Raw genomic sequence first — 25,573 nt, forward strand, 5'->3', positions numbered from 1 at the left:
GACATCTTATTTTTTATCATTTTTCCAGAGAACAGATGATATCTGGAAAAGCCCATTGATAGAAAAGCTTATGTTGCCAGGGTACTTTGAGAGCCCTGGTAGAAGAAATCATGTTTTACTAATGTTTACAACTTCTGCAAAAACTGGGCTAATATCTGTTTCATAGAATGTAGGTTCTTAGAGTATAAAAAATTTCCCAACCATGCTAAAAGAATTTTGACTATGATAAGACAAAGCCCACACAGGAAATAGATATATGTTATCAACATATACAGTATATATATATCACCTATAATCCTATACATAATAGAAGCAAATACTGGGCCACCAAGGCACATGGCAAGAAAGACTCCTTATTCTGCCATTCTAGGCAGATGATCCTTCCTTAGGGCCTCCTTTTTTGGACCATCTGGCATTTTTTGTTTATTCTTTTGTCCCTTAGACTTAAATGACTTTTTGGACCTTGGGGCACAGCTTCCTTACAAATAGTCCTGGGGTCGGGGGGTGGGGCATCTGCAGATTTCTTCAACATGCAGCCTCTAGACCATTTACTGTCTGGTATAGGAACTCAATCAGACTGGATAAGACTTTTTTATAAAGACCCATTTGACATAGGTTCCTGGAGGCAAACTGCAGAGTATGCAATTTTAGGGATGAAAGTGATCACAGCCACGTGGTGGGGAGGTAAGTAAGAAAGATTCCAGCCCATCGAACTCCTATACAAAACTCTAGGTTGCTATGAAGTACATGAACTTTCAGAGCCCTCTGCCATATGCTGTATATCACTGAAACACAAGAGTTACAAATACGTCATCTCAGATGAATGTGGTTTTGAACTTTATCACTGATAACTGGAGGTTATGGTCCTTAATCAGTGCTGTGGGGAGTAGGTAGGATTAGGGGAGCGTTTTACTGATGATGTAAGCAGTATCATAAGGCACCAGTGTAGAGGTGTTCTGATACATGGATAAAAATACATTTCTCAAGTAGTCAGGAAATATTTGCCCTTCAAGAAATAGCATAGGGAAATATTAACAGCATGGCTTTGGGAGAAAATATGATGTGAATTCAGATTCTGACTTTTCATTTAGTAGCATATCACACTGAGAAAGTAATTTGACCTGTCTGAGCTTCAATTTTCTCATCAGTAAAATGGGTTTAATAATACATGCCTCATATAACTGTTTTAAGAATGAAAGAACAAAAAAACCATAAAAACAAAAACCGAACAGGAGCGCCTGGGAGGCTCAGTTGGTTAAGTGGCTGCCTTCGGCTCGGGTCAGTGTTCTGGGATTGAGCCCCGCATCAGGCTCCCTGCTCTGCGGGGAGTCTGCTTCTCCCTTTCCCTCTGCTGCTCTGCCTACTTGTACTCTCTATCTCTGTCAAATAAGTAAGTAAGTAAGTAAATAAATAAATAAATCTTTAAAAACAAAACAAACAAAAAGAATGAAAGAAGAGAACTATGGAAAGTATCAATTAAAGTTCCAATAAATGGGGGCACCTGGGTGGGTTAAAGCCTCTGCCTTCGGCTCAGGTCATGATCCCAGGGTTCTGGGATCAAGCCCCGAATCGGGCTCTCTGCTAGGCAGGGAGCCTGCTTCCCCCTCTGTCTGCCTGACTCTCTGCCTACTTGTGATCTCTGTCTGTCAATTAAAAAAATAAAATTTTTAAAAAATAATAATAGGGCTGTCTGGGTGGCTCGGTGGGTTAAGCCTCTACCTTCAGCTCAGGTCATGATCTCGGGGTCCTGGGATCGAGTCCCGCATCAGGCTCTCTGCTAGGCAGGCAGGGAGCCTGCTTCCTCCTCCCTCCCTTCCTCTCTCTCTCTCTCTGCTTGCCTCTCTGCCTACTTGTGATCTCTCTCTGTCAAATAAATAGAATCTTTAAAAATAATAATAATAATAATAATAAAGTTCCAACAAATGAAAGTGCCCAAAAAATGAAAATTACTTTCTCTTGCTGCTTCCAAGACAGGCTTAAATTTTTACAGTCCATTATACAAAGGCTACACTCACTCCTTTGAAGCCTTCTGGAAAATGACAACACTCATTTTCATTGGTGGAGTGCCTGTTTTCCCCCTTAATCCCTACTGGCTTGCATGGAAGGCGGGACACCCATTTTCCAGATTTATACTAACAAACAAGAACTTCACTCTCCCTTCTTCAGGGTTCTCTTATATACCACCTGTAAAAATCAGTGTTCCTTGTTATAAAGGAATATCTTTTCTGCAAGTAGAGCTGACCCAACTGCAGAGAAGGTACATTTGTCTTACATACTTCAGCTGAAGCACTCTGTCATCTCTACCGATGATGGTGTACGAACAGTGTATGTCATTAGGGTAGTCCGAATACGAATAGGCAGGGCTCTTGATGACCCCGGTGGAGAAGTTGAACACTCCCCCACAGGCTGCAGAAGAAGACAGAGAACGATTATTGCTCAGAGCGTGAAAGAGTAATTTTGAGGTATTCTTTACAATTGCACCTTTTTTCCTTAAGAGAGATGCCAACCATTTGCCTTAAAGAACTTAAATCTCCCTTCGTGGTTGTTTACAAACAGTATTGATGTTTTTCACTAAGGTCAGGGGAAGAGACAATAAGGGAGTAGAAGTGGGGAGAATATTTTAAGACACACCTTGGAATGGAATTCGTCAATTCAATGACCAGAGTGAAAACAATGAGAATGCACATTTCACGTGTTGGGGTCCATTCCCTGTATTTAACGAACAGATTGAGAGGGATGACAGAGGTAACTGGAAGCTGAGAAAAGGCACGCAGAGTCCAAGGCATGTGGTGGGCATCTGGGCCCAGGAAGGACTGTGATCTGGAGATCTATAATATAGGTTAAATATCTTAAATATAGAGTTTCCTCCGTCAAGACAGAGTATTATAATGTGAAGTACTAGAAACAGTTTTTGGAACTTTCAAGTTTAGTTCCCTTTGGGCATTCAAGTGGGGTCCTTTGCATTTCCCATTTAGTTGTGAGCCTCGTAAGGGCTGCATTTGCCCAAATTTGTATTCCTGCTCCTCAGCAAGTGCAAGGCTAGACCCACTCCCTGCCCTGACTCCAGCAATCAACAGCCCAGAACTGTTAGTTGTTTCTATTAGTCAATAAAACCACAGCCATAAAACGACCATAAAAACCCCATTATAAAAAACATTAAATTAGTATTATTTCTGTTTGGCTTTACATATAAGGAGGATGAGCGCATGCTGCACAATGATGGAAACTGCCCCACTCATTGCAGGGAGAAATGCTTCTATTTTATTTTATGATTCTCAAATTATAATGTTAGTAGTATATTTTGATGATATTTCTCTGGTTTATATACTGTCAGCAGAGATATTCCATTTACATCTCTTAGAAATGATAAATAAATCGTAGCTGCCATTTAAGGTTGTTTGTTTGTTTGTAAGCCCACATTTCGAGGAAGGCTATTCTCTACACGTACCCATAAGTATACACAGTCTGAGACCCCTGGGGACAACTGTAGTGAATTAAAAGTTGGATTAGTGGGGAGCCTGGGTGGCTCAGTGGGTTAAAGCCTCTGCCTTTGGCTCAGGTGATGGTCTCAGGGTCCTGGGATCAAGCCCCGCATAGGGCTCTCTGCTCATCAGGGAGCCTGCTTCCCCCCTCTCTCTCTGCCTGCCTCTCTGCCTATTTGTGATCTCTGTCTGTCAAATAAATAAATAAAATCTTTAAAAAAAGTTATATTTGTGTAGCCATTATTCTATTTCAGCTTACAGACAATTATGTGGTTTCTGAAAGCTTATCAATGTCCAAATAACTCCCAAATTTGTACCTGTCAGGATTTGAAATCTTAATGCCAACACTTTTTAAATGGCACTCTCACAGTAGATATGGTAAACCTTATATAAGGTATTTTGGGAAAATGAGAGATTAAAGAGTAGAAGATCATAAAGCAGCATGTAAGTCTCCAACATACCAGTGGGACTAAAAGAATAAACAAACTGATGCTCTTCTTTATACAACAAGAAAACCAGAGGAAGGGACCCTCACTGTGCCCAAATCTATTTTGGATGTGCCCACAGACCTATGGAGTCACACACAGTGACACCTTCCAAATGGGGTCAGGACTCAGGTAACAGCTAATATGAATGACTTGTAAAGGTCTTTTTCATGAGTAGAGAGTTTCAAGACTTCTTTGTGGATGGGAATAGTAATTTATTTGAAAGAAAATGATTTAACTTTAGTAATGACCTTGGTCACATAAAGAAAAAACAAAACAAGCTTTTATCAGATGTATGTGTCCATTTCACTGAAACTAGGATGATGTGGTAAAAATGGTCAGTAAGCTAACCACACTAATTGCAGGAGAGGAAAAGAAAACTGAAAATAGGGAAATAGAGTCTTGTGATTTTGAAACATAGGATTAAATTGTCTGCAGACAATGAAAAATGAAAAGATCCTAGTAACTACAAAGGTTTTTGCTCATCCCATGACTTGTCTTCTCACTTTGCCTTTGAAATGGAAAACTTGCAAATTACAATATAGCTGAATACATTAATCTTTTCTTTTCCTTAAGACCTTATGCTTTTGTATTATCAAAAAGTCCTTTCCTCCCTGAAGATTATAAAGATATTTTCTTCTGTTTTTTTCTAAATTTATAAAATACTGTTTTTCACATTAGCAGAGTGACTTGGAGAAATGAGACAGGCATCTGGATAGTCTAGGCCAAAAAGACACCTTTACATAACTTACTACCAACTAAAGACAGCAGGAATGCTCATTTTAACTTTAATTTTCAACATAAATCTCAATCTTGCATTTGATTTTCAAAGAGTAGTTCTAGCTAAAGTTCCTGTAGAAGGTTCTCCCCAGTATTTTTGACCAGGCATCTATTTGATCATTTTTCCCCTTAAAGTGCCCAAGTCTTCAAGCTGGTGATGTATGAATCACAATTAAAAGTCCTTATGGGAATTACTTAAGAAAAGTAGTAAATTCCAGACTCTATCATTACGGCTACTCACGGGTGATCTTATAGTTAAACTTGAATCCAAGATCTGTGATGTGCGCATTAGAGTAGAAGTTGAGCATCACCGGGCCTAGGAGGGTGACAGGAGACAGGATTTCATCGCCACACACGGTGGCAAAAGGTGCGGAAGAGAAGTTGGAAGCCCTGATGATGTGGACGCCATCACTGGCACAGCTTCCGGTTATGGCTGAGCGCGCTGTAGGGAATGACCAGCATTATAATCAGAAGCAGTGCAAGGGATTGGTGCTATAAACTCTCAGACAAAAAAAAAAAAAAAAAAAAAAAGACATGTAATGAAGATTCATGCAATTTACATAGAAATTAAAATGAGAGTCAAGAGCTCTTTTGCTAAGTCACTGTTTAACTTGGTGTCCTGATGAAACAGTGTCTACCCAAGTTACAAATCAAGCACAGGTCTGAGGAAAGAGGTAGAACTTCACAACAGATAAATCCCGCTTTCAAACAATCCAGAATTTTCTTCCTTTATAAAGTGGCTCCTTTAATTCCGTGACATATAAATGTCCTGCCAGGGACACTTGGCTCCATGAGAAGACACGATTTTGCTGTAACGTTGGGAGGTACTAGTGGCATGGAGTGGGGAGGAATGTCATTGAACACCGTCTTCTGCTCAGGGCAAGCCCACACCTCCCCAACCTCCCACCACCACAAAATCACCCGGCCCAAAATGTCAACAGCACTGCTTTGGCAAAACCTTGCTTTAACTTCACACTTATATACAGATAAGGGACTCCAACCATGAGAGAGAATTAGAAATTCCTTAGTGTTTACTGAACAGCATTTTTAAACGTTCACACAAACAACATTAGCTTGAGTTTAGTGACCGTTAAACATCCAACATTGTTTTGTCTTCTGAATATATATGCACAGAAATACGTACTCTGACCCATTCCAAAGAGAAATGCAAAACCTAATAAACAAAAAATTAAAAAGGCTTATCACTGCTCCTTAGGCAGCCATTTTTACAGGTAATTGTACTGTGAAAACATTAATTGGGGTTATACCGTGCATGATCTTTTGCAAATTATTTTTTTATTAACATAAAATAACATAACCATATATTTTATGTGATTTTTCTTTTTTTTTTAAGGTTTATTTATTTTTAAAGGTTTTATTTATTCACTTGACAGAGAGACAGAGATCACAAATAGGCAGAGAGGCAGGCAGAGAGAGAGAGAGAGAGAGAGAGAGAGAGGAAGGGAAGCAGGCTCCCCGCTGAGCAGAGAGTTGGAGTTGGGGCTTAATCCCAGGACGCTGAGATCATGACCTGAGCAGAGGGCAGAGGCTTTAACCCACTGAACCACCCAGGAACCCGTGATTTTTCTTTTGAAAACATTGAATTAAATGCATACATAAGATTCTAATATAGAGATGCACCATGTTAAGTTCAATTAATCCCCGCTTGTTTGCTAATTCTATCTTTTCCATCTTATTTTGATTAAAAATACTATTGACACATTCTTGTACGTAGATATTTGCTGAAGTTTCTCATTATTTCCTTAGGATACATCTTTAGAAGCTGAGTTACTGGTACTAAGGTAAGATTGTTTTTCAAGTTTATCAAATGGCCCTTTGGAAAGGTGTTATCAGTTCACAGCACCAGGACCCTTGGGGTAGCTGACATTTTCTCCAATCCTAGATTTCCAACCCCCTGGGGACAAACCTTACCTCATTAACAATCACGCCCCATTTAGCCCTCCCTCTTTACTGATCTCCCCAGCCCTTGGCAACCACTAACCTACTTTCAGTCTTTATGGATTTGTCCATTCTGCACAACTCCCATAAAAAGAATCACATACTATGTAGTCTTTTGTGACCAGCTGCTTTTATTAACATGATGTGTTCAAGGTTCACCCATGTTGAAGCAGCCATCAGAACCCCATTCCTTCCAAGGTGGAATGGTATTCCATTGTAGGGATAGACCACAGTTTGTTTATCCATTTAGCAATTAATGGGCACTTGGTTGGCTTCTACCTTTTGGCTATTATGAATAATGCTGCAGTGTTCACGTACAAGGTTTTGTGTAGATATGTGCCTTCAGTTCTCTTGGGTACCTAAGCAGGAGTGGAATTGATGACTCATACGGTAACTCTCTCTTTCACATTTTGAGGACCTATGTGACTATTTTCCAAAGAGACTGCACTACTTTACCACCCCACCAGCACCATATGAGGGTTCCAATTTCCCACATCTTCACCAACACTTATTATTGTCTGTCTGCCTTTATTTAGCTATGTTAGTGGGTATGAAGTGATACTCATCATGTTTTTTTCTTTTAAGATTTTATTTATTTATTTGACAGAGAGAAATCACAAGTAGACAGAGAGGCAGGCAGAGAGAGAGAAAGGGAAGCAGGCTCCCTGCTGAGCAGAGAGCCCGATGCGGGACTCGATCCCAAGACCCCGAGATCATGACCAGAGCTGAAGGCAGAGGCTTAACCCACTGAGCCACCCAGGCGCCCCTCATTATGGTTTTAATCTGCATTTCCCTATGACTAATGATGCTAAACAGCCTTTCATGTGCTTATTATCCATTTGCATATCCTCTTTGAAGAAATGTCTATTCAGATCTTTAAAATTAGGTTATACATTTTTATTGTTGAGTTTTAAGAGTTCTTTTATATTCTGGATACTAGCATGGGCATACATTTCTATTTCTTTGAGTAAATACCTAAAGGTGGAATTGCTGGGCCAGAAATTATAGTTCTATGGATGACCATAATCATAATCATGATTAAACAGGAAAATCACAGAACAAAAGGAAATATACTGATGCTAGATTAAAAACCTGGTTCCACTTTGATCAAATGGCTTGCTATACAGCTATTCATTAAGTATTAGAGCATTAGTTTTTAAGTTGTTGACCTAATGACATAGACTATCACAGTGGTGACTGTCTTAGGAAATTAAGGAAGCGTTGTGAACTATAAGGTAAAATGTGTCATATACTTGATCATGTTTCCAAAATATTAAAGGAACTAGTCCAGTTCTAGAAAGTTCATGAAATAGCAGTGGTATATCTAATATCAACACAACCAAAACTCATTAAGTGTTTATAAAAGATCCATATTCAACAATAAGGAAGTTGGGCAAGGGAGAGGCAGAGGAAGTTGAGAGAGGATTTTTATCTTTTTTCTTTTCTTTCTTTCTTTTTTTTTTTTTTTTTGTAGATGGCAAGAGAGTATCCATTACACCAATCAAAATGATCTGCTCATTCAGACAGCCTGACTCAAAAAAATTGAAAAAGTTATGATACTTGGCAAGTTGCTTGATGGATGAGATATTCTTATATCTTTTCCAACAGTCATTTTGTTAAGGTAGGATGTCCTTCCAAATTTTACCCATAAAAAGTCAAGTATTACATAATATCAGAATTTTTTAAATTATCTGAAGTCTAAGAGCATATCAAGGTTTAGCATAAGCAAGGTAGTATACAAGAAAATGAGATATAACTGTGTCAATGGGCATAAAGTCATTCACACATATACATCTTTTTCTCAAGCTCTATTTTTCATATCACTGCATTAGAGCAAAGAGATCAACCCCAATTCTTCAATGACAAGATACTTGGTGACAAAGACCACAGTCATCAGAAAATAATGATATTAAACATTTTTCCATAATCATAGGGGGAACCAATTGAATATGTGATCAGAATATACACAAAACGCTCAAGTGGAATATAGTTAAAGATAACTAGCATGATTGCCTTCCAGGGAGGAAAAAGGGATTTAGTCAAGATTTGAAAAAGTTCTTCAAGGACAAAGATAAATACTAAAGTTGAATTTATGGCAGAGAAGTAATAGTTATTAGACATATGAGAACCCATGTCATGGAAAAAGGAACTCCAGACATTCTTAATTCTATCCTCAGTAAGTAATTTGATTTGACATCTCTGAGTCATTGAGGTATGAAGCTATCCTCCAGGATTTGTTTTTATGATTATTTTCCATCCTTCTAAAAAACTTTTAAGAGATGTTTATTGTTTAAAATGGGTAAGGCTCTATCCAGTGTATTGAAAAATAATTTTTATCATAGTCGTCAAGACTTTATTACAGAGGAACCTTCAATTCTGAATTCCATCATGGTTCCAAGAACTTGGAAGAGAAATGAAAGGAAACCAGGAAGGAGTAACTCAGCAAATAATATAAACTGGTGAAATTTAGGTTCAGAGTACAATTTTTCTCTAGAGCCATAGACAGAGAGGCAGAGATATCAAAGAGGACTAAGGAATAGGGGGAGATCATTTGGGTTGAAATATTTTAATAGTGTGGCTAAGATAAACTCTTTTCAGTAAACAGTAAAGGGCTCTAGGGAGAAGTACAGGAATTAGGGGGAGGCAAATTCCAATTAAACAGTAGCTTGGAGACTGGATTGCTCAATGAGGAATGATCGAGTGGGACAGAGAAGCATGTGCCAGCGTAGAACTAAGTTCCACAGGGTGTGCAGACCAAAGTCTTATTACACGGGCAAGCAAGGAATCCCACATAACTACACTGTCTGCTCTAGGGTCTGGCCAATTTTAATAAATCATCAGTAGGAACTATTTCAAAAGAAGCACTGCCTGATGGTTTCTAAAATAATAAATTGTGAATTGTGCCTACATTCTGATTTCTTTAGAAATAGTTAAGTAAAGCAAAGAGAAGAAATGATAAGTAGCTAGGTAATGCCATTTAAAAAAAAAAAGCAACTTAGATTACATGGTGGGGGAAATGTGAACTAAGACAACTGACAAAACCTAATTTTTGGTGGGAAAAAGGGCAAAAGGAAAAATCTAAAGCTAAATTTTCTTTTCTTTTTCCATTTTAGCTTTATATCAGGTATAAACTGTAAAGCAGAACTTCTGAGCTAATTTTTTAAAAGGCAAATATTACAAAAGACTTCCCATCTGGCTGCTCTGTTAATCTAGACTTATTTTTCTTGGGAGCTTCTGAGGCCATCTCTAGAGGACAGCAAGCAAAAACAGCTGTCCTTCTGTTTCTCTCCACTGTCTGTGCTAAGGTACTACTCTACTATTCAATTCTTATTAAGAGAGGAGAGACTGTGGACTCTGAGAAACAAACTGAGGGTTCTGGAGGGTGGGGGGTTGGGTGAGCCTGGCGGTGGGTATTAAGGAGGGCACGTACTGCATGGAGCACTGGGTGTGGTGCATAAACAATGAATGCTGGAACACTAAAAAGGAATAAATTAAAATAAAATGCACATAAAATATATTAAATCCACAGCAGCTAAACTAAGAACTCTGACTTGTGTTGGGAGAAGATTTATTAAAGCATCTGGAGATTCTGTAATCTCATTAAAAATCAAGTCTTAGATGAAAGAGGATTCATGAAACGATGGATAAAACCACCAAGATAGTCATATGGCCCTTGAAAGGACAAATTCAGTTAATAGGGACTGTGAATTTCACATTTCTGTAAGAAAGTAACTTTTATAAAAGCAATTTAAACTCCTTTTTACTATAACATGCTAAAAAGAAAAAAAGGAAAAAAAGAGTTACTCTGGATCTGAGAGAAACTGAGTTTAGAATTTGCCTAGATGTAGGATTTTTTAGTGAAGAATTTCTAAGCTTCTCATTGTCACCAAGGTGAATCAGTGTTTTTACTGAATTTTAATGACAAAAGAATCAAGATATAGAAGGCAGTCACTTGACATAGACTACCTCATCTGCTAAGTGCTTTATCTATACAGTAAAGAGTAAAAATAAATCGTCTATAATCTTCCCCAGCAACTTCAAGGCATCTACTTGGGCATATGAATAATGAGAACACAAAAATACACTTTTTGACTGTTCAGTATTTGGGAAAATAATTTTTAATAAAATTAATAAAATAAAATGTAATAATCTCTGATTCAAAATATGTACAAACGGTGACAATTTCTCTCTTATGCTTTGTAGTTAGCTTTTGTCTGTTTCTGGTGTTTCATTTTTGACCACAAGAAACATTTTAAATTTGTCATTTCTCTACCATATTTTAGAAATTGTGAAGCCACTTTTAAGACTACCAAGAGCCATTTCAATCTAGAGATGACATTCAGGAAAAAAAAAAAAGTTGCCTTGTAAATGATCAAATGGAAATTTCTTCCATGACTTTTAATTGATTTCACTGGAATTTTTATACTTCATAAGTGATTATACAGAAAAGATGAGAAGTCCATAGTTCATACAATGACTATTATTGGAATAATCATGATGAGAAACTTAGGCCAACATAACATAACATAACATACAATTTCTGAGCAACTTACTTTTTAGTGGAATGTAGGTCTCTAAACCTTTGTAATCTTCCTATGGTGAAAACACCAGCGTGCGCTTCAATAATCAGAATGATAACCTGACTGGTAAAACCTTTCTTAACAAGTTGTTAGTATTTGGGAGACATGACATATGAACAAGTCTCTGTTCCCATTGTATTCTGCAGCCCGGGATAGCCCATCTTTTTCTTGCTAGATCTACCTTTCGCATTAATGGCCCACCAAAAGAACAGATCTGGAACCCTCGTCTCTGCTGAGATCAACATGGGCTCTGTTGGCACGCTGCGCTCAGAAATGTTTAGACATGTGGTTAGAGTCTTTTAGAAATAGTTCCTTTGGCCTAGAGCAGTTAGAAAGGCCAAGGCTTCTGCGAAAAACTGAGTTTTTCTTGGGAACAATCTTCAGTCTTATTACTACATCCTGAAGATCAATTCCTCAGGCTCACTTTAGAAGGGGCAGAAAGTTATTTTCACTGAAGCAAATAAATCTCTAGTTTGTTAATACTATTCAGTGAACATCAGCATTGGTCTGATTAGTGATAAGAATCTAATTATAAGATAAATCTGATTAATGTTGCCTATTTTGAGAATTATCATAATCCAATTACTCTATAGCCAGAAATTACTCACTTAAACAAGCTGAGTACCTTTAACACTGGAAATGTCACAAGACATTATCAGAAAGTTATCATATTAAAAAAAATCAGCTCTTCAGTTGAGTGAGGGTTAGCTAATCTGGAATACCTCAATCTGGAAAAGCTAAGCACCTGTTTGCAGGCAACATAAGTAAGGGTGTGTCTGGAGATCCTGACTGGTGGTGGCAAAAATAACAAAACAGTGGGCATTCATCAATGACAGTTCACAAAATAGGCTTCTACAAGCATGATCTGACTTTTATAACCACTGTAACTACTATTCCGTATTTTTAAAAATTCAAGTGATTGTGAAAGATTAATTTGCACAAAGTCACATGACTAGTACATGGCTGACCTGGCAGCAAGATCCATCCTAAAATATTGGGCTCTCTCCTACCACTCCCCACACTCAGTGTTCCACCAGAGTATGCTTGCCCCTTAATCCCACCTGGTCAGCTGAACTCAGGAGCTACTGTTAAGGTCAGTATAGGTTTCTTTGTAATAATACGTACACCATTGGTATTGGCAATGTTTTCCATGGCTATGGTATGTAGTGTATTTACCAACGTCTCCTTTTTTAGCCTAAATGATATTGACATATGACATTCTTGTGTTTATGTAATTTAATGAGAACAAATGCACAATCCAAGTCACATCCTTTCTTCCTATCATTAAGATAACTTTTCCCCAGGGCACCTGGGTGGCTCAGTGGGTTAAAGCCTCTGCCTTCAGCTCAGGTCATGATCCCAGGGTCCTGGGATGGAGCCCCACGTTGGGCTCTCTGCTCAGTGGGGAGCCTGCTCACTCCTCTCTCTCTGCCTGCCTCTCTGCCTACTTGTGATCTGTCAAATAAATAAACAAAAATCTTTAAAAAATAAAAGATAACTTTTCCCTGATTAAAAAGATAACAGAAGAGGTATAAAGAAAATACATATCACCTATAAATGTATGTATGGGGTAATAATTTTTACAGTAATGCTTAATAGCTTTATGCATCTCTTTTTCTTAAATAGAACATTAGATCATTTTAGATAAACTGTTTTACCTTCCCCTAAAACTTTATATATTGTGAATGCATTTTTATATTACTGGAATTTTGTACAAGCAAAAGCTGAAAAGATGTATTTTACTTCATGTTCCATTTTTATAGTGACATACATTGATTCATACTTGGCATTTTAGCTAACACATGTGCCAAAATTTCATCTTGTAGAGATGTAGGAAAAGGAGGTCACAGAAAAAGGAAAAGGTGAGAGAGGCTTTGTATGATTTATCAGTGTGTGAGTACTGACGTGTCATTCCTATTTTCATGAAACATAAATTTTCTGAATGCTGAATACTGTAGGAAATTTTGCTCACTGTAACTTTTCACTGGCAAGGGAGACCCAACCCAAAGAGAAATAAATTTTGATTATGCAGAGGTAGCTTGACAAATTTAGAAACTAAGCATAATTTAGAAATGGAAAATTAATTTGTAAAAAATATTAAATGACTGAATGGTTAAAAATACCCATCTACTTGAAGAGATGTTTTTTTCTAAACTGTGTCCCAGCAGCTACAAAACATCAAGTGTTGTCTATTGCGGTCAGAGCCAGCCCAAATAATCAGGCTTACCACCCCCTTTGACAATATCCCATTTCCTGGAGCTATGGGATGAACCCAAAGGGACACTTGTGGTTAGGGGGTTCACAATCCCTATGGGATTGTTGAAGATCAAAGACAGAAAGGAGGTGAAAGGGGTCCCATGGTAACACTGAATCAAACTAGAGTGCATTTATTAATTATATTTATTTATTCATTCTTTCAACATTTATTGAGCACCTACTCTGAGTAAGATAGTTTCTCTTGTTAGTGTTCGGTGTTTACACATGCGTGCAGGTGTGTGTATGCACAAAGCACAAATGAATACATTGAAAACAATTATTAACATGTAATACCTTCCAGACTTTTTTTCTTTAAGCAATTTACATGATGCTTGTGTTCTTAAAGCTCTTACGTTACTTTCTCACTTCCGGATGGAATATGTAAATGGTATACATGTTTTTAAAACATTGGATGGAATTTTTGGGGGCGCCTGGGTGGCTCAGTGGGTTAAGCCTCTGCCTTCAGCTCAGGTCATGGTCTCAGGGTCCTGGGATTGAACCCCACATTGGGTTCTCTGCTCGGCAGGGATTCTGCTTCCCTTCCTCTCTCTCACCCTGTCTGCCTACTTGTGATCTCTGTCAAATAAATAAATAAAATCTTTAAAAAAAAATTGGATGGAATTTTAATCAAGTGTACATCAAAAATACTCTGTGACATTTTAAATATTTTCTTCAAATGGCAATTTTACACTAACTCTCCCTCATTTATCACTCATTCATTTATTAAGAATCAGTTGTTGGGGGCGCCTGGATTGTACAGACCATGGGTGTCCCATTTCTGATTTCAGCTTGGGCCATGACCTCCGGAGCGTGAGACTGAGACCCACATCAGGATGTGGGCTCAGTGCAGAATCTGTTTGAGATTCTCTCTCCCCTCTCCCTCTTCCCCTCTTGGTCCTGCTCTCTCTGTCTCTCTGAAACAAACAAATAAATCTTAAAAAGAGAAAATCAATTGTAATTTACCTAAGAATAAACTTACCTTCCAGATGGAAAGACTCAAAAGTCAGGAGGACCAGGGACAAAGGACCAGCCTCTATGAAGTAGGTGCAATTCATGTTGTTGTCATATTGCTTTGGGTAGTTTGGAGAAAGGATGTAACCTGAAGGGTTTGTGAAATTACCTCCACATCCTACATGGGAAGAAAAGGGCATTATCAGAATAATTGTTCTCACGTGTAGTATCTTCTTCTTATCAGTGAGGGAAAAACTCAAATTCTCTAGAGACATATTCCCTGAGTTACTCCAACGGGAAGAAACAGTAACTAAGAGGATGGAGCTCTGATTTTAAAATAAACATACAGACAAAATGAGAACATTCTTTATGTTTTAGAATATATTGCAGAGTTTTGGGCTAAGTAGTAGCAACTTTACCACAAAATCATTGCCACTTATTTTGAAGATAATATGGAAAGGAAAACTGAGCAAAGACTGAATATGGTTCATGTAGATAAAGAGATAAAACAGATGAAGTGGTTTGTTTCTGGTGAGTACCACTTAATGGGTTTTTGTTTTTGCTTTTTTCTAGGCTCCATGCCCAATGTGGGGCCTGAACTCATGACCCTAAGATCAAGAGACACACCAGATGCCTGCCACTTAATGACTTTAAAGTATCTTATAATAATATTAGGAAGCTATGTATTTTCATTAGTATTATAATCTGGCCCCCCAAAACCAAACTATTTTTAAAAATGTTGAATTTACCCATGTCCGTTCTTATCAAGTTCTCACATGAATGATTCCCTGGTGTCAGGAATAGAGAATCATCCTCTTACTGATGTGGAGAACAAAGGCAAAAGAAATGTAGGAAAAAATGAAACTTCCTTCCAACTTGCAGCCCACTGACAAGTACTTGAGACAGAGTGACCTTCCTCCAGGAACTCAGCTGCCTCAATGTTAATACTTTGCTAGAGGCAAAAAAACACTTTAGCTTGACATTAGCTGGCCCTCCGGGATCCTGTAAGTCTTCTTTAATATATGAAAATCCATTTGGAAACATCCCTTTATCTCTCCCCATCCCCAAGATATATGTTAGCAATCACTCTCCAAACATATGGCCCACTGATAGACAGCTGAAGGATTTCATGACTAAGGATTTACACCAGACAGTAATAAATGACTCCTTAAGGTCCTGGAAACCGTGTTTCCAAATTCCTTAGAGATCTCTGCTATCCCTAACTCCCTGCCAACTTGAAATTACATAACAGTCACCCCTTACCTTACAGCCTCCATGCAGCTCCTTCTGCCCATGGGTCCTGTCCCGGTGCTTTAATAAAATACCTTTTTCCCACCGAAGACATCTCAAGAATTCTCTCTTGACTGTTAGTTCCCAAGCCCCAACATTTCACATCATTACCACTGAAATAACATTTGTTTCATATAACCACTAACTAGTTCATCCATATCGCTCTCTGACCTATCACAGAGGAAAATATCAATATCCTTCTAAACTGATAGCCGAACACACAATTATGAACACATATACACGCACAGGAACCCAGCGAGGGCGGACCTGGCATTAGGCCTGGGCTGGCCTTTCCTTCTTCCCTTTCCGCCACCCCGTCCTTCATTCAAGTCTGAAACACCTATTCACCGCATCACTCTCTCTAATTCCTTTCATTAGACTTTTTCATAAACAATGGTTTGCAAATGAGTGGCTACTTGACAGAACTCAGCCAATAGGCACGCATGATTGCTTCTCAGACCTGAAAGCCAATCCATTCCCTTCCAGTCTGTGAGCAGTAATTGGAGAAGGAAGAGAAAATCCTGGAGAAAGTGGCTCCCAAAGTCGACTCCCTTGCAGAGTTATCTGGATGAGTGCAAACACATGGAAGTCCTCACCCGTGGAAACCGGGTGAGTTTCAGGGGAGTCTAGTGAGGCCTGACAATGAATCAGTGGGCTCTGATTTCTATGGGAAGGTCAAGGTGCTGCTCACCCGCCACTCTGATCACCTACTAATTACCAGCCTCATGGGCTTCTGTCTACTTCCTGCCCACTCTGGGTTTTAGGCTCAGTTTTAGATGTCCACCAGGAGCACTCGGGCCTTCTGTGTCATCTCTCAACTGGCCTGTCATTGAATTCAGTTCCACTCTCACTGCTTTTTGAAGGAAGGGTGTACTCTGGGGATCAGGTGCTTGGCCCACGCTCTCCCCCTAGGGCCCCCAGTTCCAACCAACCCTGGCACAGCTCCCCCACCCCCACCCCGCAAGCCGTCCTGTGGCAGCCCCACCCTCTCAAGGACCTCCCACTGTGGTTTGGGGGGCTACTTACGGCTCACAAAGGATGCAGAGAAGCCCTGAGCTGGGGTTTCCTGAGACTGGAACACAGCCGTGAACGCATTTCTTGGCGTGAGGATGGACGCGGGAGCCCTGCTCCCACAGCTGGTGGCTAACAAGGCGTCGTCGACTTCCTCAGTCCCCGCCCACACCTAGCAGAGCCACAAACATGACTTAATGCTTGAGGTGTTCCCCTGCCCACACTTAAACGTGCTTAGGCTGGAAAGTAATGGAACTCGGACGTATATAGACCTAAACACAATAGCAAATAAAACGCACGCAAATCTGTAATATTTTCTTTTGAGAATAGTGTTTTTAAGCTGCTTTTTAACAGCATCTCCCATTCCCGACTCCTCCAAGGAGACTGTGCCATTTTTGTATAGCTAGGCAGTGACTGCTAAGAGAAATCAACCACCACTCATTTTCCTCCTACTTTCTCCTTGGCCCGCTCTGGCTAACTTAGATTAGGAGGCATCAAGGGAGGCTGAGCAGCGAAGTGGGCTCCTTGTGAGGCTCACAGTTCGTTCGGGGGGGATGGCACACAGTGGGTCGCCAGTGGATAACATTTACCAAGAAGAAACCCATGGAAGTCAAAGTATTTGCAGAGCATGAGGAAAATGAACATGAATTCCCAGTAGACATGTACTTAGCATGAATTGGAATAAATCGCAGAAGACTTCCTGGCAGTGTTCATTTTGAAGAAAGGATGAGATTCAGCCACGGTGTGCTATTTACTGAAAACTGGGTTGGCAGCTCCCAGGCTGTCACTTAATTGGTCCGGCCGCTCTAAAAGAATTAACTCATATACCCATTTGAAAAGTAGCTGCTAAGGAATGAACTGTGGGCATTGGAATTCCACATCAAGCCGATCCTCAGGGAGAAATGTTACTCATAAACTCACAATTTTAAATGCAGAGTTCCAGCTAGGAAAGGAGCAGTATCCGAGCTATCTATGGAGAGAGCATAACAGGGGGCTTTTCCCCGGTCTGGGCAGGATTGGCTGCCTGAGGAAGCCCCTGTGGCAGGAAGGGGTGGGGCTACTGCAAAGGATCGAGTGGGAACCGAGTCTGTTGCCAGGGAGGTTGCAGAGTCCCTGCCAGCCTGGAGCCTCAGGGCATTTGAGGGATCTGAGAACCGTCCTGAAATGGCGAGGGGCCACCGGAAAACTTCGGGCTCTGGGATACTTGGTTTTGGAAATCAGTGCAGTGGGGACAATAGGAAGAAATGGGAGGCCGCTGGGAGCTCAGCCAGGAGAATTTTGCAGTCGTTCAGGCATGAGAGCATGGCATCTATGGTGTGGAGTCACTCGAGGAAAATACAGGTAGGAAGGGGAAGACATACACATGCCTGGGGCAAAGAGACCACTCAACACATTTCACCAGGGAAGACCCAGGCAGTTGAGTGACTCTCCACAAGGAGCAATCGTGCCTTCCCTAAGGGATATTTGGTAGTGTCTGGAGGCATTTTTGATGGCAATATTTGGTGAGCGGGGTGGCACGGAGTGGGTAGGGGCCAGGGAAACTCTAAACATCCTTTGATGCACAGAATGAGCCCCATCCTCACCCCCGACTTCTTAACTAGCCTAAGAAGATAAAATGGGTTTGGACTAGTCTGACTTGTCAGCCTATTCAACATTTTCTTCACATCAAATTCTGTGAAATTACTCATTGGACCACATCACTTTTAAGAATATTCCTCAAAGAAAGCCATAAAATAACAAGCCATTAAAAACATTTCTGTGGGCAGATCAGTCTATAAGAAGAGGTGTGAATCGGCACTGATTCCTAGATAGTGCTGATTTACTATTTCTCAGTCTTTCAAGCCCTGTCATATCCAGTGATTTTCAAACACTGGGCATCCAGCTGTTAGTTATATTACTGAAGTTGAATGATGTTTGTCATTTATTAGATATAGGAGGGTTCTGTCACGGGAGCTACTAAGAACAAAGGCACAGATATTCAGTCAAATAGCTAAAATCAAAAAGGTCTTAGGAAAGAAACACATATTTCCAAATTTCAGTAATATCTCCTTTAACTCGTCCCTCCCCTCCTCCATCGTCTTAACTATCCAGGAAAGTACTTTACAGAAATTTTCTATTCAGATTTTTAAAAATTATACATTCGCCTTACTGAGAGATAGATGTCAGCATACAACGTTACTGGAAAGACGAAGTGACAGCTAGAACTTTTAGTGAAGAATCTCAAGTGTTTTAATTAAGAATTTCAAGAACTTCCTGAAGTCATTAATTATGGATCTAACATCCTACCTTTTGGCCCAGGAATATAAGTGTTGTAATGATAATAATGGTGAAGAGTTAGTCAATATTTCCTGCTGCCTTGTCACTCAAGAGCTCATTTTATTGTCTATATAACCCAGGACTCATCAAAACCATATTGGACCAAAGAATGCCAAGAAGTTGTCATTAAGTCAAAGACTTTCTGGCTTTTCTTAAGGTTTTGTGTAATTCAGCCTGGCTGTACATGATGTTTTATCATTCAATTAAAAAAATTGCTTATTAAGATACCTACAGATTCACAGGCAGTTGTAAGGTATCATCTAGAGAAATCCCTTGTACACATTCCCCAGTGTCCCCCAACACTGACATCTTGCCAAACTATAGTATGATAACATAACCAAGATGTTGGCACTAATGCAGTCCACTGATCTTACTCGATTTCTCAGTTTTACTTATACTCATGTGTGTGTGGGTGTGTGTGTATTTAGTTATCTACCACCAGGTTCAAGACAAGGAAGAGTCCCAACACCATAAGGGTCCCTAGAGTTGCCCTTTTTATAATCATACTCAATTCATTCCCATACCCCCATCTTTGCAAACTATGGCTGTCCTCCATTTCTAACTATTGTGATTTCAAAAATGTTACATAAATGGAACAAGAGACTATGTAACCTTTGGGTATCAGTTGTTTTCATTCTGTGTGATTCCCTGGTGATTTATCCAAATGATTGTTCTGTCAAGGGTTGGTTTAATTTTTTTTTTTAAGATTTAATTTATTTATTTGACAGAGAGAGATCACAAGTAGACAGAGAGGCAGGCAGAGAGAGAGAGGGAAGCAGGCTCCCTGCTGAGCAGAGAGCCCTATGCGGGACTCAATCCCAGGACCCTGAGATCATGACCTGAGCCGAAGGCAGCGGCTTAACCCACTCAGCCACCCAGGCGCCCCAAGGGTTGGTTTGATTTTACTGAGGACTTGCATTCCCTGGTAGGTATGTGCTAGTTAGTTTAACCATTCACCTATTCAAGGACATGTGCACTGAATTCAGTTTTGGGCTACCAACAAATAAAGCTGCTATCAACATTTGTATATGGGTTTTTATGACAATGTAATTTTCTTTACTCTGGGATAAGTGTCTAAGAGGGCAATTGCTGGATCTTATGGCAAGTGCATATTTAGTTTTATAAGAAACTGCTGAACCATTTTCAGAGTGGCTGTACCCATTCCCACTAGCAATGAGTAAGTGATACAGCTTCTGCACAACCCTACCAGGATTTGGTCTTATGATAGGTGTATAGTGATCTCTGATTGTGGGTTTTTTTTTTTTTTTTAATTCTCAGTTTTCCTAATGGCTAGTGATGTTGAATGTCTTTTCATTGTCTATTTACCATGCTATATATCCTCTTTGGTGAAATATCTGTTCAAATCTTTTCCCCATATTACAGTTGGAGTCTTTGTATTTTTACTGTTGGTTTTGACTATGCTGTATGTATTCTAGATCGTAGCCTATTGTCAGATAGGTGCTTTGTACATCTTTTCTCCCGGTTGGTGGCTTGTCTTTCCATCCTCTTCACATAGGCTTTCACAGATTCAAAGATTTTTAATTTTGATGAAGTAAGATTTATCAATTTTTCTTTTTATGGATCATTCTTTAGATGTTTAGTCTGAGAAATATTCATCTATCTCTAGGTTTTAACAATTTGGGGCTATTTTATTTTCCCCTAAAAGTGCATACCTTACATTTTAGGGTGTGGTCTATTTTGAGTTAAGTTTTGTACAAGGTGTGAGCTTGAGGGTTGCTTGCTGGAGTTGGACTCTCTTGCTGTTCTGCCCTCTGCAGTGTCTCCTGGCAGAATCAGAAGGCTCAGGCCTGGCAGGGGAAGAGGGCTTCCTAGGCCATTTAGTTTGGGCAGGGCTCCAAATGGACATCACCTGCCAGTTGTGTTGGCTTGGCCAGATGTTAGAGGTATTCCTACTCGATCAATAGGAGAAATGGGCCTAAATAACTTTTCAAATTCCATTTGTACAACTGATGAACTTGCAAGGCTTTACATACATCTATACATTTGAAGTTTACTCAGTCTATGAGAGAGAGTCCGTGAGAAAGTTCATTTGCTTCATGAAAAAAGCCATTAGGAAGAGTTGTATTAGATGTGTTCCATTAGACACATATTTTATAAAAGTATGGGATTTTTATTCAACTAGTAAGCATGGATCCATTAGATATAAAACATAATCTGAAAGATGATATACAATAATAACATCAATGGTAAAATGCCGCTACTATTCATTAGATGGTTTTATATTCCAAGTACTGAGCACTATTTGTGCTATTATATCATATTACCTCTAATGCTTAAAACAGTCCTACTAATGGACAAATTGTTCTCTTTGTTTTATGGGGAAGAAGTTAAGTCCAAATGTTTAATTAGCTCACAGAGGAAAATGCAGGTGGTAAGTGCAAGAGATATGGATGGAGTCCAGGCTAATGTGAACTTAAGGCCAATGTCTTTTCCACTTAAAGGTGGAAAGGTCTCTTGGAGATATATTACATATGAGATCCAAATAGCAGAGTCAGAATGAATTTATCATACAGCCATCACAATCAGAAGTCAGAGAAGTGAGGTCGGTGTCCCATAAGCGGTATTTGCCATTTTAGAGAAACAGAGCCTTACTGACTGCCCCACTGCCATAATTTTACACGAGTAAAATGTTCTTTTCAGCTTGTGAGCTTTTGAGGCCTGCTGTGGAAGCTGGCACTAATCACCTCTCTAGCCTTCTGTAATTTTCATAGCATACTTTAAGTGTTGCCGGTAACAGGGCCTTACGTTTCTTTTGTCCTTGAGGACCTACTAGAAAAGAAATAAAAAAAAAAAAGAAAGAAAGAAAAAGAAAGAAAGAAAGGAAGGAAGGATACAACAAAAAAATCTGGCCCTCCCTCTTCAGTTTCCACAGAAAGGAAGAACCCTAAGTATGCATGACAATTTAATAAGGCCAGAAAACAATCTCCTTAATTAGGTTACTTTGCCTACATACCAGCAAATGAAAAGTCACAGGGCAGTATATGTGTTGTGGTTCAAGTTTTAACTCCTAATAGTTGAGATTTCTCACATTTTCATTCAAGAAATCCGAGCAAGAAAATTGCCCTTAACTTACTTGGAGAAGCAACGAGTCATTTCTGGTCTAAATGTTTATGTTCACAAAACCAGCTCGGCTCCAATTAAAGGAACAAGCACGCTCACCTTCACGAAGCTGGTCTGACATTGTCCATCACCACTGGGGATTAGGAAGTTGTTGTCAAAGCTGATCTCCAACTGTTGGCTTTCGTGAGTAATGACGGTCCAGGAGCATCTGCTGTTCTCAGGAAAATTCTGAGGCCAGTGAGGGGATCTGATTGTACCATTATCTGAATGAAGTATTCCCCCACAACCTGAGAAGTTGCCATGGAAAAGTCATTAATTTGAGAGGAAAATAACTACTTTCGTAGCCCAAGATTTCCAAAGGAGACAAGTTTCTAAATGTGAGATTTCAGGTTCTCTTTCCTTACACAGGAGTCACTGGCCTCCGGGGCAGGATACGACAAGAACTCTGAAAAAATGTGAGGTGAACTGAATCCAGAGGAAGCTTTGGCTATTTATGTTTTGTTGCATTTATGCTGAACTCACCTGAGGACACTAATTCATGCCGTAAAGAGGACAGACTTCTATTCTGTTTTCAAACAGTGACAATATTTTTTACTCCCCTTGAAGCTATATAGTATTTGTGAACCAGCAATCTCAAGTTCTGTATTTTATTTTACCGTGAATACAAGAAAATATAAGTCTACACTCATTGGTAATTTTACTCTAACATACAGGACTAGGGAAAATGATTTTGAGGAGGGGAAAATTCTTCCATTACACAATCTGATTCATTCATATTGAAACTCTGATGGATTAAAATAAGGCATAAATTGAAAGGAAGAAAATATCAAATTATTTTATACATTAAAATATGTACTTAAGAAGGACACCTGGGTGGCTCAGTTGGTTCAGCATCTGCCTTCGGCTCAGGTCATGATCCCCAGGTCCTGGGACTGAGTCCCACAGATGGTTCCCTGATCAGAGAGAAGTCTGCTTCTCCCTCTGCCTGCCATTCCCTTTACCTGGACTCTCTCTCTCTCTTTCTCTCTCTGACAAATAAATAAAATCTTTTAAAAAATATACTTAAGAGATGACAAAAGGAAAACTATGAACTCAAAACAAAATGAAGTTAAATCAAAGAGTATTCCTGTATCTTTTGCTTCTAAACCCTTGGAAAACTAATGGTTCACCTAAAACTACCCTCCATTCAACAGCAACCAGTGGTTTAATGAGAGAAAGCTTGACTCCTTCCACAAAAACCTTCATAATAAACTTGGACTCTTCTAGAAAGAATTACCCTGTGTGATACTGCAAGGTTTTAAAGAAATCCTGACTATAATATACAGTGCAATTTTTTTTTTTTTTAGATTTTATTTATTTGTGAGAGAGAGCGAGCATGCACACACAAGCAGGGGTAGGGGATAGGGAGAGAGAGGAGCAGGCTCCCCGCTGAGCAAGGAGCCTGATGCAGGGCTTGATCCCAAGATCGTAGGATCATGACCTGAGCCAAAGGCAGATGCTTAACCGACTGAGCCACCTGGCACCCGTCCAATGCAACTTCTTTTATTTTCTGGGAATTTCCATGAGGTTTATATTTTATATGCACAAAATACTACCCTTTTGAAATCAAATCTATTATACTTTGCCACCTACAGGGCACTCATTCTAAGTCACAAATCTTGCCACTTTGCTGCTCAAAACTCTTCAATGGCTCTGCCTTACTCAAGGGACAATAGAGAAGACAAGGCTCTTCATGATATGCACCACTTAACTTCTTGCTTTCAGCTTACCACTCAGCATTCTGCCTCCAAGATCTAAATATTCTGAACTACTTGTGATTTTTTAATTTTGATTCTCTGGTTATGCCAAGCCCTTCTGCCTATGTAGGCAACATAGTGAAGTGTGAAGATCAGAGTTTCTGGGCCCCACTATCTTTATTCAAATCCTGACTCTACCAATCACTAGCTCCATGACTGGGAAAACTATCAACCCATTTTTCTCCAGTTTCCATCCACGTAAAATGGAGAAAACATGTATGATATTGCATCTTCCTTATGAAGTTGTTACATGAGATGACATGTGTAAATAGCCCCAGTTGAGTCTAACAGAGAGTGGATATAAAATGCATACTTATTAAATTATCAATAAATTTAAAAAACACATCAATTTAAAAAGTACACAGAATGTTTCTTTTACCTAAAGTCTGTGTGTTCCATGTGGCATAAAATCCACCATTTTGCACTGAATGGTCCGAGTTAAAAATCACCATCAGCTGGTTGGAACCAGACTGGATCGTCCTGGGGTTTGAACTTCCACAGTATTGTCCTATTATGGGTGATCCAGGAGAACCACCGTTCCTGACAGTGACAGAGTCCCAAACACAGGTTGCATGGGCTTCAATATCAAAGTCACTAAATGTTAGCTGCAGGAGAGAAAAGAGACAATGCGGTACCCTGAGTGGTAAGTGAGATGAGCTACCTAAAGTTAGATAAGGTCCTCACAAACCCTTTTACTTTGTTTTAATTTATATAATTTTATATGTATGATTCTTATTTACCTTTCCCCTGCCCTCCTCTCTTTTTCTTTACTGGGGATTCTACTGGAAATTTTGAGAGGAGAAAATTTTCCTGGAACTGGAGTCACTAGGAGGAACCTCTTCAGTCCAGTGGAATGGGATGGCAACTCATATCGAGAATGTGATTACAAGTCTCTCCTGGATAAGAATATTTCATATCTATATCTATATCCATATCTATAGCTATATCTGTATCTATCTTCTCCTATGCTTGTAAAAGAGATTTCTTCAGTTGCTGGATACTTGTAGATGTCTGTACTCTAATGAGCTCTGGGGGAGAAAATGAACTGATCACAGGCTCAAAGCCTATTCTAATCGCTTGCTTATTAGAAGAACTCTGTTTCCACAGCAGACATGGTATTTTTGTTCTAGAACAAAATCAGAACTCACGGTGATGGTATGGCCTTGTGGGGCTTCCAACAACCAGGAACAATGGGTCAAGCTATCATAAGAGGCTGGATAGTTGGGGCTTGTGATCACTCCACTCTCACCCAGCTGTATTCCACCACAGTCTAAAATGAGATTTTAACCTTATTTAAGATATAAGATATAAGAAAACAAAACAAACAAACCAAAAAAAAAAAAAAAAAAACCTCTGCAAAGCCAAAAGAAGTAGGTCTTACAGCATCATACTTTATGATTTTAAAAAAGCAGTCAATGAATAAATAGATGAAAGTGTTAAATGCAAAGTAAAACTGGGTAGAAGATTAGAAATAAACAAAATCTCATATAGTGTGAATTAAAAAGAATCACACAGGGAAGACAGGATTATGTTTAGGACAAAGAAGAAGGAAGATGATCTGTACCACAAATGGAGAATAATTAGAT

The 25,573-nt window shown here is 39.3% G+C and overlaps 1 protein-coding gene across 1 annotated transcript in view; it reads right to left on the minus strand.

Moving 5' to 3' along the window:
• Nucleotides 1-25,573, minus strand: part of CUBN (cubilin) — a 260,304-nt gene that overhangs the window by 39,862 nt on the left and 194,869 nt on the right. Inside the window, exons 52-58 of the mRNA XM_082742010.1 lie at nucleotides 25,136-25,257; nucleotides 24,367-24,592; nucleotides 22,291-22,478; nucleotides 16,810-16,966; nucleotides 14,522-14,671; nucleotides 4,989-5,189; nucleotides 2,277-2,406 (exon numbers count right to left, since the gene is read on the minus strand). Of these exons, the coding sequence (XP_082598136.1) occupies nucleotides 2,277-2,406; nucleotides 4,989-5,189; nucleotides 14,522-14,671; nucleotides 16,810-16,966; nucleotides 22,291-22,478; nucleotides 24,367-24,592; nucleotides 25,136-25,257 (1,174 nt within the window). The remainder of the gene's footprint in view (nucleotides 1-2,276; nucleotides 2,407-4,988; nucleotides 5,190-14,521; nucleotides 14,672-16,809; nucleotides 16,967-22,290; nucleotides 22,479-24,366; nucleotides 24,593-25,135; nucleotides 25,258-25,573) is intronic.

Source organism: Mustela nivalis (assembly GCF_964662115.1).
Source record: "Mustela nivalis genome assembly, chromosome: 7".
NCBI classification, from domain to species: Eukaryota; Metazoa; Chordata; class Mammalia; order Carnivora; family Mustelidae; genus Mustela; species Mustela nivalis.